The sequence below is a fragment of the Cygnus olor genome, chromosome 19 (assembly GCF_009769625.2).
Source record: "Cygnus olor isolate bCygOlo1 chromosome 19, bCygOlo1.pri.v2, whole genome shotgun sequence".
In the NCBI taxonomy this organism is placed as follows: Eukaryota; Metazoa; Chordata; class Aves; order Anseriformes; family Anatidae; genus Cygnus; species Cygnus olor.
The window spans coordinates 5,892,756-5,906,747 of NC_049187.1; the positions used below are offsets into that span (position 1 = coordinate 5,892,756).

Sequence of the window (13,992 nt, forward strand, 5' to 3'; positions counted from 1 at the left end):
GTATTTAATCTTTTAATACTTTTATAGTAAAAAGACTTTAAATTACCATCCCAGTGCATTTAAAAAGGAATTACCAAACAGAGCAACACTGTGTGTTTTGAACTGTAATACCTGATGACGATTTTTTATTCGACTGCTATCTGAAGAAACAGTAATTGCTAACTAGCAGACGAGCCATATTTTGTCAGGCACCACACTGATCCAACAAACTGCAGAATCCTTTCTGTGTTGTACATCATTATTATGAAAATAATTCTTAACATTCTGATATCCCTCTGATAGGAGTTTCTTCCCTGAACAAACCAGACTGGTGCAGTTTACAGACATTGAATTTGGTCAAAAAATAAGAGAGACTTCTGCTGTTTCAATCTGCTTTTGGACTGTTGTGCTGTATTAGTCACTACACTGTCCTTTCATGAGTACTCATCAACTTTAGACCCTGAGTGCATCCTACCAGCATGCTAGATGTGTTCTTGAGCCGGCGTTAATTTCTGCATCAAAGCAATTAAGGCACAAAATAATTTTAACTAAATTGTTGGGTGTGGGTGGTTGTTGTTGTTGTTTTTTGTTTCTAAAACAGAAAAGAGCCAGGACTAAAATTCACACCACAGGCTTTTCTGCTTTTAAGACTAAAATTGCACATCCTAACTTTTCCCTTTAGTCCTTCACAGAAACTTGAAGTAGGAACCATTACAATGGAAAGCAAGTAAGCTTGCTGCCGTCCTGGAATGCTATCAGCACCCACTAATCCCATAGAAACAAATAGGACCTAGAACCTTTTATTTGAATGTTCCTTTCCCCTGAAACTTTGTATTTCATTAAAATTTTACTAATATGCTGAGGTAGTAGCATTACCAATAGTATTATTTGAGCTAGGCAAGTATCATACCCCCTCTATTACTGGCTTTTTCCCCGTTAGCTACAGTGAAGGCCTCTAGAGCATGAGGTTACCTGCAGAAATAATTCAGTAGGCAAGTATTGCTTTTCTGTCAAAAGAAAAATGGATGACATCATTCTTTGCTGAATTCATTCAAAATACCCTGTGAATTGTTAATATCAACAGGAAAAAAACCTCGTAGGATGCTGGTCAGGGCATTGCAAAGGATAGACTCATTACTTCATAAGCTGAATTTGTTGTCTTACAGCTGTTTCTCATGCACATTAATACTATGAAACCTCAAATCTTTGTGAAAGAGCATGAAGTTTAGGCATGTAGTCAAAATGAAATTTGCTTTTGACTGTCCAAATATTTACTCAAATATTTCTATTATGTGCCCAACACTATTGACAAAAGGCACTGCAGTTCTCACAGTGAAAACTATGTTGAAGAAAGGCCACAGGAATGATATTGATTCTGGCTGGTTTGTTTGTAACGGCTGTTGTTCCTTAGCAGCAAATGGAGAGGAAAGTTAATGGAAGGTACGTGGCTGTTCATGCTCTTCTTCCATCTTTTCTAGGGAGATGCGGGTGCAGTTAACAAAAACAAGTAAATTTGAAGAGAGATTCTTGCTCAGGCCAGTATTCACCCCCTGGCCTTCCCAGAACCAGTCTCTCTCCTGTAACGGTGTTATTTGTATATAAAAAATAACCCTGACCATCCTTCTTGAAATGTAACTTGTGTTTATGGATGAACAGGTTGTGGAACAGGTTGCATAGTTGATGACATACTAAAGTTCCATGCAAGGAAATAGGGGAGATTGCATTAGCAAAGTTTTATCCAGCAACCTGCAGATGTCTTGGCATTCTACTAAGAAGGTACTACTATGACTAGACGGACTCGTAGTTCCTGTGAAAATAGATTTTCTCCCATGCAGTGAGATGGCATGAACAGAAGAATCTCCAGAGATTGAGGACTACCCCTTGGTCAAATGGATTCTCCAACTCAGAGTGTCGCAGGTAGGAGATACGATGATATGACATGAATTCCCAGGTGGTGGTGTTGCATGAGATCAGGTAGAGGTGTGAAATAAGCAACAGCAGGACAACTATGGTGAATATGACTATCAGGATGAAGGACATGAGGAGGAAAATGTTGTGCTTCAGCCAGTCCCAGGACTGTTTAAAGTAGAGGCCTGACCTTTCAATTCAAAGAAAAATAAATTCAAGATTAAAGATAGAACTCTAGTTACATAAACCAAGCAAATTTGATGTCACATTTAAGTTTGATTCGTAACTAGTGAACTTCTGATCATCAGGTACTACAGAGAGTTTAATATACTACGCATTTTTAACAGACTGCAGCAGCATTGACTTAGATTCTAAGAAATTTAAAAGAGGAGGTTCTCCTCACAGCTGAACTGCAATTATCTTCAGTTAACTCCTTTCCTGAACAGGTACACAGCTGAAACCCAGTTAGAGTTTCCAATATTTCAAGTTGTAAATGAAGATTGTAGTACAGTAACTGAAGCAAAATTAGTTAGCTCTTGTACTGTTAGTTCTATTAAATTTAAGCTTAAAACAAAGATGACTAATGAAATCCAAATTATCAGATTCTTCTCAGCTACTGATCAGCTGTGTTGTTCCTCAGAAAAGTTGATCTCCAGAATGCAAAAGACTGAAGATACAAAGCCAATCCAGCTACTGCTGTGTTCCACACAAAACCGTCAGTGGGGTCTGGGAGCATTATGGCTTCTGCTAACTTTAGAGGTCAAAGTGCTGCCTCCAGGCCTTACCAAGCAGTGTGACCTCCCCACAGCAGAGCTACAAGCTGTATGCTCAGGTAAACTATGAAGAGGGGGTGATTCTTCTCTCCTACACAGTTCTCAATCCAGGGGCAGTGATGGTCATAACGCCGTACACAGTGTTGGCACACCTGGCAGTGCTTGGCTCGCATTGGTTGCTGCAAAACAAAAACAAGGAAAAGAAACATAACGCTAGCAATAGTCCACTCTTGTTAAACCTCCTCCTTGGTAGAAGAGAGCCTCATGCAAAAATGCCCTCTTCCACAGCTGCACTCCACTTTGAGATAACGGCACAATAAAAACATTGCTAAAACAACCGAAGGGGATCACGGTTCCCCTCATACAGATCCAAGTGGGTGAGATTCAAATCAAACAACTCTCCTACGCACTATCTCTATGTATATATTTTATTTATTATCTACCTATTTATAGGAAGTTCTGTGTGCAAAGGAGGCAGATAGAGCAAATCATTCTATTCAGGAAAGCACAAGCAGAGTGTTGAGGGGAAAAACTAGAACCACTGCTATCGAAGAAAGCGGGCAGGGGTAGGATGTCTTCAGGAGATTGCGGGGGGGGGGGGCGGAGGGGGAAGTGTCTCCACTTTTGTGTAAGTACAAGACACTTGCACAGCTCAAGTACCAAGAACAGAGAAGATAAAAGATATAGCTGAGGAAAGAAGTATGAATGTCCTCTCTAGGATTTGCTCCTTGATGTGTATATATGTTTTGCCAGCTTATCCTCTTGCAATAAGCTGACTTCTCTTGGTAGATATTCTTCAGGAATTTAGGGAAGCTGGGATAATGCTGGATTTTATTAAAATGATAAGGATCACTGTGAAAACAGGCATTTCTAGGCTTTAGCCAGACTGTTTTAAAAGCTAATTTGTTTTGTTTTTTCCTTCATGCTTTACAATTCAGGCTAGTGTTTTGTTGTTTTTAGGCCCCCAAACAAGCTCACAGCTACTAGCGGTTCTTGTATGTCATGCTTGACTGCCTGATTCTCCATCAAGGTACCATAAGGTCTGACTCACATGACAGTAAGAACACAGAACACAATTTTCCCCTGGTGGAATATGGCAAAAGATCCTTATTTGTATGAGCCTGGAGGGACTTGCTTCAACCTTGGAAAATTAGCATACGTGCCAACGGTCATCATTACATCTTTAGCTATGCAATCCATTTGGATCACTTTTCAGTTTAGGAGTGCATCTGAGTTTAATTTAGTTGTACTTTTTTTCTGTGAGTTTTTCAGCAGGAGGATGACCCTGTGACAGAATTAATCAGCTCTACCATGCCTCCAAACCACTGAGAAGTGAGCAGCAATGGCAGAGCAGAAAAAGAGGCAACACCAGCTGTACAAAGATGTTGACAAAAATGCAGACTTGCAAATCAGTCATCCCCTTCTCTTAGTGTGTAATGAATGCCTACCTTCACCATGCAGTAGCCGCAACGCCGCATCTTAATACTGCTTGAAACTTGGGGTATCACTATGCTTTGTTCTTCGTTCTTGTCTGCCTACAAAAAGAAAAAAGAAAAAGGTGAGAAAGGGAGTGACGAAGGATGTTTTGTGTTCTCTGAAGTAAAGCAGCTACTAGCCTGCTTGGCATGACTGAGCTATCTGGATCCTCTTACTTAAGTTACATAGTGCTGGTTATCTGTCATTAGGAAAGAGAAACAAAATAATCCCTAATGAAGTACTGAAGTTGCTATATAAATACTGTGGCATGAAATTCCACTGCAGATAGTTAGGGTACAGCCAGAGAGAATAGACTGCTGTAACCATCAAAAGAACGTTTGCATTGAGGCAGAAATACTTGTGGACAAGAAACCACACAGATCTCAACACCACACTTCATGACACAAATAAACAAGGTTAGACTTGCTTCCAAACGTAATGATGAAGTTGCTTCAGTATAAGGAAGGGTACTTATTCATAACACAGCCAACATTTATGTTAATGGTGGAAGATTAAAACTGATAATGCCTTGCCTCTTTTGTCCTATACAACCAGCAAGGCAGTAAACCTGGAGTAGACTGTCTTGGTTACTGTAACTTTGCACATCCATCTACCCCACTGTAACTTGGTTTGTGTATCTGTCCTCCCAGAGGGTAATAAATCTATAATTGGATAAACAGATCTGCAGAGAGAACTTTCTTCCATGGTTGCCTTTCAATTCAGGCTTTTTGTACTCATACCAATTAGCAATGATTAGTATAAAATATAAATATTTCATAGAGTGTACTGCTTTGAGGAAAGAGAGGACAACACTCAAACGGCACAATGCACTGAACATAGGGAAGTGTGGGGTAAAAGATGCACTTAAAGTATGTGAGCCCTGCTACAGGACACAAATCAGAGACTCTGCTGCCTAATCTCCAACAGAAAGCGTTTCATATTGTTTTTATGTAGCGTATGAAAAAAAAGCGTATGAATTTTATAGCCCCAGCACTTGTTTACGTTTGTGAAATAATATACCTTCACTTCCTCTTCAGACTTAACAAAGCCTGGATCCATGAGAGACACCTTGAAGTACAGCAGGACAGAGCACAAGATCAGTACGATGAAGATCACTGGCAGCAGCAGCTCTCCACACTCCACTTGCTCTCGTAGATCTAAAAGGTACCCCACAAAAAAAGAGAGCAGTGGCTCCTTGTGAGACGTTTAGGATTTTCTCTCCGCCCTTAACGAAGGGCAACGCACCTCAGCAGGGGGATGGGGAAGGAGGGCACACGAATGTAAAAAGCCGTTTCAACCGGCGAGCTTTGGGGGTGCCCTTGCCCCGATTTCTCCCCTCATAAGGCACCGCGTTATGCAACCCTGATGTTTCCGGCACCCCACCAGCCCCGCGGCGTTGCGAGGCCCTCCGCGGTGCCATCTCCCCTCAGGGCCAGCCCTCCCCAGGCCCCGAGGGACCCCGGAGGAACGGGGAGAAACGAAGGCAGCGCGAAGGATAGGGAACAAACGGGTCCCCCCTCAGGTCAGGGCGCTGGCACGGCCCGAGCCCCGCTGGCTGCCGCCTCCCCTCAGGCACAAGCCCGGCCCCGCAGCGGGCGGCCCCTCACGGCCGGGCGCGGTGGCTTCGCCTCACCTGTGGGGTGCAGGAGGAGCCCCAGCGCCAAGCCCCCGCTCAGGGCCGTGTGTGCCGCCCTCACCCCGAGCCCACCGGCCCCCATGGCGCCCGGAGGCCCGCAAGGGCGAGCAGCGCCTCCCCGGCCACGGGCAGCGCCCCAAGGCGGAGCCTGGGCTGAGCGGCTAGGCCCGGCGGAGCTGCCGGCCCCGGGACCGCTGCCTGAGGTGGCCCAGGCCCTGTGAGGGGCTGAGGGGGTGCAGCCCGGATCCCTCCGCGCTGGTCCCCGCGTCTCTTTCCTCCCTTCGCCTTTGTAGGGGGAAGGCCGCTGCAGCCCGTGGGTCTTCCTGCTTGCCTGCACGCCGCCGGCCCCGCTGTGTTTTGCCAAGAGAAAGGCGCTTTCTTCATCTCCCTCCTTACCCCCGGGCTCTCTACGGGCACCTCAGCCATCAGGTTGTATTTCCCCAGCTATTGAGGCCCCTGAGGGCAGTGTTACAGGTGAAAATTGCATTTAGACCCGAGGGAAACACTGCTAAACGTATATAGCAATAAAAGGGGTTTCGCAGAGGTGCACCGTTGGAAGGTGAGGGTTTGAGGTGCTGTCTGGGAGAGATGCAGCACCATGGCGTTAACTCTGGTCACGCCAATTTATTTTTATCTGTTGATTTCCACGCCCTGGGGAGAAATGCAGAGGCTGTGCGTGGCTGAGCGCATTTAGACAGCTCTATTAATGCAAACGGAGCTTACAAAATGTCTGGCATAACTTGGGTAGGAGGTTGTTGGGGTGGGATTTGATCTAACTTCAGATGTCTGCAGTGCAGACATTCGTATCTGACTGAGGCTGTTAGGCTCCCCTGACAGCCGTGGAGGGAAGTAGGCATGTCTCGAGAATGGCCCTCCTCATCCGAAAGGAGACATCTAGAAGTTGGTGAATTGCACCCTAGATGTGCTTTTGTCTCTTGCTAACAATAAAAGAGCCAAGATGACTAGTTTAGATGTACACATTTACACTTTGAATGTCTGTCTATTTAGGGGAGATGAATCTCACCACAAGCCTGTAGAAGTTCTGAAATTAGTGGTTTCTCTTTAAACTTTCTTTGGCTTTATTGTAGCTGTTAATTTGCTGCTTTTGTTAACTTCCTTCCCAGTAAAAACTTGGGAAGGAAAATCACATTCTTTGCAAATTTATCCTCCACCACCTGAAAAGTAGCTGATTGCTTTTTATTGTTTGACCATAAATGACGTGGTTTGAATTATTTTAGTCTATTTTAAGTGAATCAGTGGCCACCTGCTGATTCCAGGAAAGTACCTGGTTGCACAGGTCACATAAATTACTTACCTAAGACAGCTGCATTGAAATGTTAATAAAAATAATGGTCTAAATTTGCTTTTTCAATGGTCATTCAAATCCTTTTGCTTTTTTAAAATTATTCTAGGTAAATGCAAAACCTACAGAAATCATCCCTCAGAAACCTCATTGACTGGATCAATGCTTGTCAAACCTGAGAGTTTGGAGATGGCCCTGCATGCTTTAAATATCTTAAAAATCCTTCTATTCCTTCAATTGCAAAGAAAGACTTTCAGAACAGTAGGAAGCTCAGAACAGTAGCATCAGGCTCTGTCTGCAAACAGGAAATAAGGTGGGTAATGTCTTTCTGCTCTCTGGGGAGAGGTGTAAATTTTAAAGCTTAATGAAGGCAATTTGAGTAGTAACAATATTACCCACTTCATAGTAGAAACATTCTGGTATTCCAGAATAATCTGTCCTATAGAATATATTCTTTCTCTCTATCTTTGTGATTAGAATAATTTGGTGCATGTTACACTTTTTATCTTCTCACAGTTTTGAAACCTGTCTTACAGAGATCGGTTTATTTCAACCCAAATGTCCGTCTGGTTGAAGTTAGGCTCAGTTCAGAAAAACTCTGTTAGCAAATTTCTGAGCAGAGAATCTAGATTCTTATGGCATTCCAGCTAGGAACTTCATGCTGCTGGAAGCATAAATTATCTCTCTGTTCTCTTACAATGTGGTATGTTTTCAGCTCCCTACAGGCAGTTCAGTTTCACATAATCCCTTCTCCTGCTTCAGCCACTGAGAATCTGACCCTTTAGAGATTTTACAGTGACCATTGAATTAACTGGGAGTTGAACTCTTGCAGGACTGGGGAGTTAAGAAGAAAGTCCAGCTGACCTTAAAGCAGGTTGTCTGTTTGAAGTAGAGAGTCCTTCCCTAAGTACTCGGCTTCTGCCCACTTACAACGCTTAGGCTGTGGAATGCTAGCCACAGATCCATTACAAAGTTAAGAGGCAATCTGTGCAGTCAAATATTGTTCTGATTTTTTTTTTTCCCCTCTCACATCATTTCATAACAATACTCGCTTCCTCCGCGCCTCTTTTCTATTGACAAACAGTATTGTACCCCTTGGAGTGATGAAAGCAAAAGCCACTGAACTGCACAATCATCACATGGCAGTTCCTTTCATTTTTAATGAAATATATGACAACAAATGGACCAGTAATGTACCTAAATAAACCACATTCATAGACCAGAGGAAGAAGACATTGTTAAGCACTAGGTTTAATACACAGCAGGTATCCCAATGGATACAACAGAAAAGTTAATTCATTCAGAATTGTAAGGAAGCAACAGTTGTGCATTATTATTTTTTGCTTGGTTTCACCATGTACAAACATTTGAACCAGGCCTCTCAACATTAGGCAGGTCAACGGACAGAGTAAAAGCAGAAGCTTGCTCATTATAACTGAGATTATGTTCTTAAAGCAAAACAAAGAAATACACATTTGGTTAGCTTAAAAACTTTTTTTTTTTTAACAAGGAATTACAGAGAGAATCGGTGACAATTATCTGAAACCAAAATAGTCTGTTAAAGCAGAAATGTTTCAGTTAAGCAGGAAACATCCCTAATTCCTTTTGTAAGTGCTGTCTTCTTTTCCAGTCCCCATGTTACTTTCCATCCATCCCTGACAACCGTTACCCTCTGTGCTTCATACACATGGTTGTCGTGGAGACCAGCTTTTTTCCTTAGTTTTAACTTTTTTTTTTCTAGCACAAGCCACCCTCTAACACCTGAGCAGTGGCAGGCTCCTCCCTAAACAGTCTTAGGAAAATGTCTTTTCTGTAGAGCGCTGCGTTCAGGCAGCGCTCCTACCTCTGCTGCCCTACTGGTATTTAATTTCCTTCTGCAAGTGATAGGGGGAATAAGGTCATAGCTCCAAGACTTTTCTTGCCAGTCATCTTTTGCAGAGACCAAAGCAACTCCAATGGAAGTCCAGCCAAGGTGACAGGCTGGGTAGGATTCAGTGCTGAGGAGTTACCATTTGAGCTAGTAGGTAGGTGCAGGGAGATAAAAGCCATGATGCAGACAGGTCAGATGAATTATCTGCATTGTTGCTAATGCCACAAATATCAGTGCTAAACTTTCTCAGCTTGGTCTAGATGAGAAAGTCTGGTGCTGCCGCTGTTAAGCATCACACAACTAGATGCCCATCTGTATAAGCAAATCCTCCCACAGATCTTGTAAAATGGAAGCACTTGTGGAAAGTTGCCCACCAACTTGTTCTTTTATCTATTCCAGAGAAAATGGCAGACACCTGACACCCTCCATGCTGAGAACTGCTGCATCATTGACCTGGGCCGCTGAACCATGCGGTATTGTCCAGTCAGGAAGAAAACTACTTACACTGAAGGTAGAGGGTTCCTTTGTTGGTACAGTCTCTGCAGAGAGCTACTGAGTTGTATTGATGCTCTGCCTGCTAAGTTTTTAAATATTAAAGGAAATGTAGTAGTGAAAACGTGAATAAGAGTGTGAATGGGACACCTACAGAGCATTAGGAGTCCCTCTACCATATCTTCACGCGTGATGAGCTTTTCTCCAGCTGCACTTTCATCAGACAGGTAGAACCCTGTTATAGCTTCCTAGGCAGGATTGGTTGCTGGCTCTGTAACTGTGTGTGGAATTGAAGTCTCATGTTTCATTCCTTTGCTCCAATAAAGTTGGAATGCCTGAGAGCCTTTTCTGTAACAGGCAAGCATTTCCAGAAATCCAACTTCCCCTTTTCATGTAAAACCTTGATAAAAATCAGCCACTTTGCCGTTCCCTTCTCTGTAGAATATCGATATTCTGCAGCTAAGGCAACTGTCCTGTTCTGTCCTGAGCGTTGTATCTACAGCAGCAATTCATTAACTCCTCTCTGCATCCAAAAAGTGCTTTCAGGTCGTAGTACATGCCTTATGCCTAGGACACGACAACTCCTGTTGTTGCATTTAGGGAGACTGAGGTACAACCTAGCTTCAGACTCCGGTTCACAGGAATTCCTGGATTATACTTAAATGTTCAGAGAATACCTTTCACTCCTTACTGAAAGAACAATGTTCTGCTATGAAGAAACAGGCTGGCTGTGGTTGTTTAGCCTGGAGAAGAAAAGGTTCTCAGAGGACCTTATTGTGGCCCTTCAATACTTAAAGGGGGCTTGAAAGAAAGATGGAGAGGGACTTTTTACCATGGCCTGTAATGATAGGACAAGGGGTAATGTGTTTAAACTAAAAGAGGGTAAATTTAGATTAGACATAAGGAAGAAATTCTTCACTCAGAGGGTGGTGAGACACTGGAGCAGGTTGCCCAGAGAAGTTGTGGCTGCCCCATCCCTGGAAGTGTTCAGTGTCAAGCTGGATGGGGCTTTGGGCAACCTGGGCTAGTGGGAGGTGTCCCTCTCCATGGCAGGGGGGGTGGAACGGGATAATCTGTGAGGTCCCTTCCAACCCAAACCATTCTATGGTATTTTTCACCTCACAAAGCTTATTGTCTTAAAGAAATTGAAGCTTTTAGCAAAAGCTCATGTTACTCTAACAATTATGCTATTTTTTTTAAAATACTGTCTCAGGAATTTACCTGGCTTTTGGTCCATCTCAACATCTTATGCGTAGCTAGCTGTAATAGGCCAGTTATATTTCCCCCCTCCCACTGGGCTTAGTGACAGATTTCACAAAACTAAGCGTTTCTGGCAAGCTGGCCTGACTCCATTAATTTCCATGTTGCTGGGAAATTGAAATATTTTTTTCTGGTTCAGGCTCAGGTACAGCTTGCTGAGGATATGTGAGCAGTTAGGACAGAGGATCTCTTTACATTGTGAAACAAAGGTTTGATGCAGCTTGGATCTTGTTAGTTTATGATACCACAGTCTACCTGCAGCAGGTATGACTTCACTAATAACTCAACTTACACAGGCACTAGTTTGAAAAAACCCAAACCTTTGGTGTTCTTCAGTCTTGAGACAGATGGAACCAAGCCATAATTTGTCCATTAACCTTGATGTAGTTTTGCCAACATCTCAGAGTAAAAAGCCTGATTTGCTGTGATTACAGTGCAAGGCTGAGGTGTGCTCCAGCTGTCTCCTCAGCATGGCAACTAAATTCTGGGGATTCTGCATTCTAGGTTGCTGATACCTCTTGCCTCTCTGTTTCCCCTCTTCCTTCAATCCCACCTTGCCAACATAGTCAGAACCTTGAGTGCTTTTTGTCACTTGATTCAAGATTTTAGTGGTAGGAGCTTTCACAACATGGGCGTTAGAGAGGAATAAAGTCTAGTGGGTGGTACTGTCACATGAGACAACTTCAAAAGGAGAGCAGTAAATGGAAGATTAAATGAGGAAAGCCTGACTCCCCTAATGCGTGGAGGCTGGTAAGCAGTATATGCAGCCGCTCTTAGTTTTGCATCTAGGAGAACGATTAGCAAGTGTTACACAGAAAACATCATGAAATAAACTTGTCTGTCTCAAAGCTTATAGGGACACACGTTCTCAGGGAACAGGAATCAGAGAGATAAAAATACATTTCAATCAAACAACCTCAAAAAAAAAAGTATAATCTGTCAAGTTTTGCAAACCATATGAAAACAATTCAAAAGTGACACAAAAATATATATAAGTTTGAAAAATACTTAAAGAAAAAAGTACAGATCTCACAATATCAAAACAAATGACGTATGGTTAAAAAGAGAAAAAAAGACATTGAGTAACACCATATTGGCAGAAAAAAAGTAAACTTCTCAGGGCAGCTGTGTTCTATCATTTAAAGTGTCAGTTTGTGTCTCTAGGATCTATCTATAATGTGCTCAGCAATGACAGCATTAACTCTGAGCATTAGAAGAACCTGTCATAGCAGCGAGTCAAATCTGAGAGCAATGTAAGGGAAGAGAGCAGCGACGGTTACTGTGCTGTGTGAGGCCTGAAATGTCCTAAATCACGTGGCCATGGCTTCCTCTAACTGCAGATGTAAAATATTTTCTAAACCCCTTTTTAAGGGAAGAACTGTGAATTTTGAAAGAACTGTGACAAGCAGGGGGCTCTTGAGCATGAACTGCACGATGCGGTGTTGAGTGCCTGGCTGTGCAGCAAACTTTGGCCCTTGGCTTCTTAAGCATCTATAGGTCTAGAGTCTTAACGGTCAAGACCACCTTAGCGGGACTCCCTTCTCCCCTACACCATATAAATTGGAGTAATTCTGCTGATGTGAGTGGGACTGCACTGGTGGGAGTTGGATAAGAATAGGGCCCTTTGCTTCCCAGAAGAAGGGGAAGATGTTGGGGTGGAACAAGAGGTGCTATTTCATGAGATCACACTCCAAAGTGTGCCTAGAAACTCCCCAGGCTCAAAAGAGGATGTTAGCACCTCCAATGACAGCACTTGTGCTGCAGTAAGCTTCTCCTCTAAAGGGAGATTACTTTGTCATAGAGCATGGCTTGTGCCTACACAGACTGAAGAAGGGTAGGACAGCTTCAGTCCATTACTGGAACTTGCACTGGTACAAGCTGCTCTGGCCTAGGGTCTAATAGAACTTCTTATGCCAAGGGGAAATCCACTCTCTGGCATTTGTAGCCCTTCCCCATAAAGCAGAACACAACTAAGAAGCTGAAGTACTGGAATGAAGATGTATAGCCCTTTGTGAACAAACCTTGTTCCTTGTTGCACAGCCTCCCTTAGACGGAAAAGCTCTGTGTTGCCATGGATGTGTAACTGGTTTTACTGGTCGTCCCTGACCGTGTGAGACTGGGTGGGCTGGCAGATCCTACTGAACTGCCAAAGGGGACAAAACAGAACTCTTGACTTTAATGGGAATGTCTTACTTCCAAATGACCCACGTACACTTAGCAGGGCTTCTGTTAACATGAGTCTTCCATAAAAAACGTTAAGGGAATGAATTGACTTGAAAGATCTTTCTTTCCCATTTTCTCTACTTACAAATATTACTAAAAAGGTCAGTTCTCTTGGTCTAACTCTTGTGTTGTGTCCCCCAACCTCTCTAAGCAAATAAATAACTCAGCATTGCCTATAAAACCCATTGAGTGGCCAATACCAATTCAGGACTGGTGTTCTTGCAGACATTACAGGACCTCATGCAATACAGCAAAAGGGAATTTTCTAAAAAGTGGGAAATAAAAAAAGTCACGCTAGCGATCACACAACTAGGTCTTCAAGCTCATGATCATTTGAGGCTCTCTGTGTGGTCTAAAAAAAAGGTTAAAAGATACATAATGTAGTTGTCTTTGTTTTTTTCTTTTTATACAGAAATCATACACACAGAACTTCAATCTGAAACTTCATAACGAAAAAGTCCACTAATTTAAGGAAAGCATTTTGTTGTGCAAAAAGTCCCTCCCCCCCCTCCCCTGTTCACCTTCATCTACTGAGGGTCTCACACACACACACAAAGTTTCCTTCCAACGGGCGAGTTGGTAAGAAAGAGTCCTCCCTATATACAGTGAATTAGAGAGAAGCTGGATACAGTGCTGGCAAGAGGCACTAGGTGATTGCCTCTATCTGGAAGTGTCCATGTTCTCCTCCTTAAAGTTACTGCAGTGCTCTATAACTTTCCTATGGATAAAACAGGACAAGGAGAGAGGGTTTAGTTTAAAGCTTACTGCATTACAGTTGTGGGACAGGAATGTAGCTTGATCTCTATGTAAATATACGCTGTTTGCAGCAGGCAGTCTCTTCTGATATGCATCAACCAATGTTTGTATCAAAAGGAGCATATCCCACAAAGCAACACAGAGTTTGCAGTTCATTCCCTTGGGATTTCAAGTCATGTTAGTATACATCCAGATCCGTGAGACCATTCATTTCTCACTCCCATATCCAAATCATCAGATAACTTTGAATCACACCAGGAAACACATACATACAAATGTTTGTTTTCACTCTGCTGTTATCTGTCCCTGCTTTTCC

At 42.9% G+C, this 13,992-nt stretch overlaps 2 protein-coding genes and 1 long non-coding RNA gene across 4 annotated transcripts in view; 1 reads left to right on the plus strand and 2 right to left on the minus strand.

Annotated features, from left to right (window-relative positions):
• ZDHHC12 (zinc finger DHHC-type palmitoyltransferase 12) lies at window positions 1-5,903 on the minus strand. Its single transcript, XM_040531901.1, has 5 exons — window positions 5,770-5,903; window positions 5,157-5,293; window positions 4,109-4,195; window positions 2,673-2,839; window positions 1-2,077 (listed from the first exon to the last, which is right to left on the minus strand). The coding sequence occupies exons 1-5, from the start codon at window positions 5,852-5,854 to the stop codon at window positions 1,768-1,770; spliced, it is 786 nt and encodes a 261-aa protein (XP_040387835.1). The 5' UTR covers window positions 5,855-5,903; the 3' UTR covers window positions 1-1,767.
• LOC121057557 lies at window positions 5,194-9,773 on the plus strand. Of its 2 annotated transcripts, none has more exons than XR_005813839.1 (3): window positions 5,194-5,300; window positions 7,185-7,388; window positions 9,345-9,773. It is a non-coding gene; the product is annotated as an uncharacterized LOC121057557 (long non-coding RNA). The 2 variants fall into 2 exon arrangements; XR_005813840.1 differs by lacking the exon at window positions 5,194-5,300 and adding an exon at window positions 6,194-6,246.
• ZER1 (zyg-11 related cell cycle regulator) overlaps window positions 8,318-13,992 on the minus strand; it is a 21,841-nt gene continuing 16,166 nt past the window's right edge. Inside the window, exon 16 of the mRNA XM_040531899.1 lies at window positions 8,318-13,638. Within this exon, the coding sequence (XP_040387833.1) occupies window positions 13,581-13,638 (58 nt within the window). The 3' untranslated portion in view covers window positions 8,318-13,580. The remainder of the gene's footprint in view (window positions 13,639-13,992) is intronic.

Bases quoted from the DNA above. Each gene is read 5' to 3' on its own strand.
- ZDHHC12 (XM_040531901.1), bottom strand. From the start codon at position 5,854: ATGGGGGCCGGTGGGCTCGGGGTGAGGGCGGCACACACGGCCCTGAGC. The intron at 5,294-5,769 runs GTGAGGCGAAGC...GGTACCTTTTAG, and splicing joins GCTCCTCCTGCACCCCACAG to ATCTACGAGAGCAAGTGGAG. The intron at 4,196-5,156 runs GTATATTATTTC...TTCTTTTTGTAG, and splicing joins AGTCTGAAGAGGAAGTGAAG to GCAGACAAGAACGAAGAACA.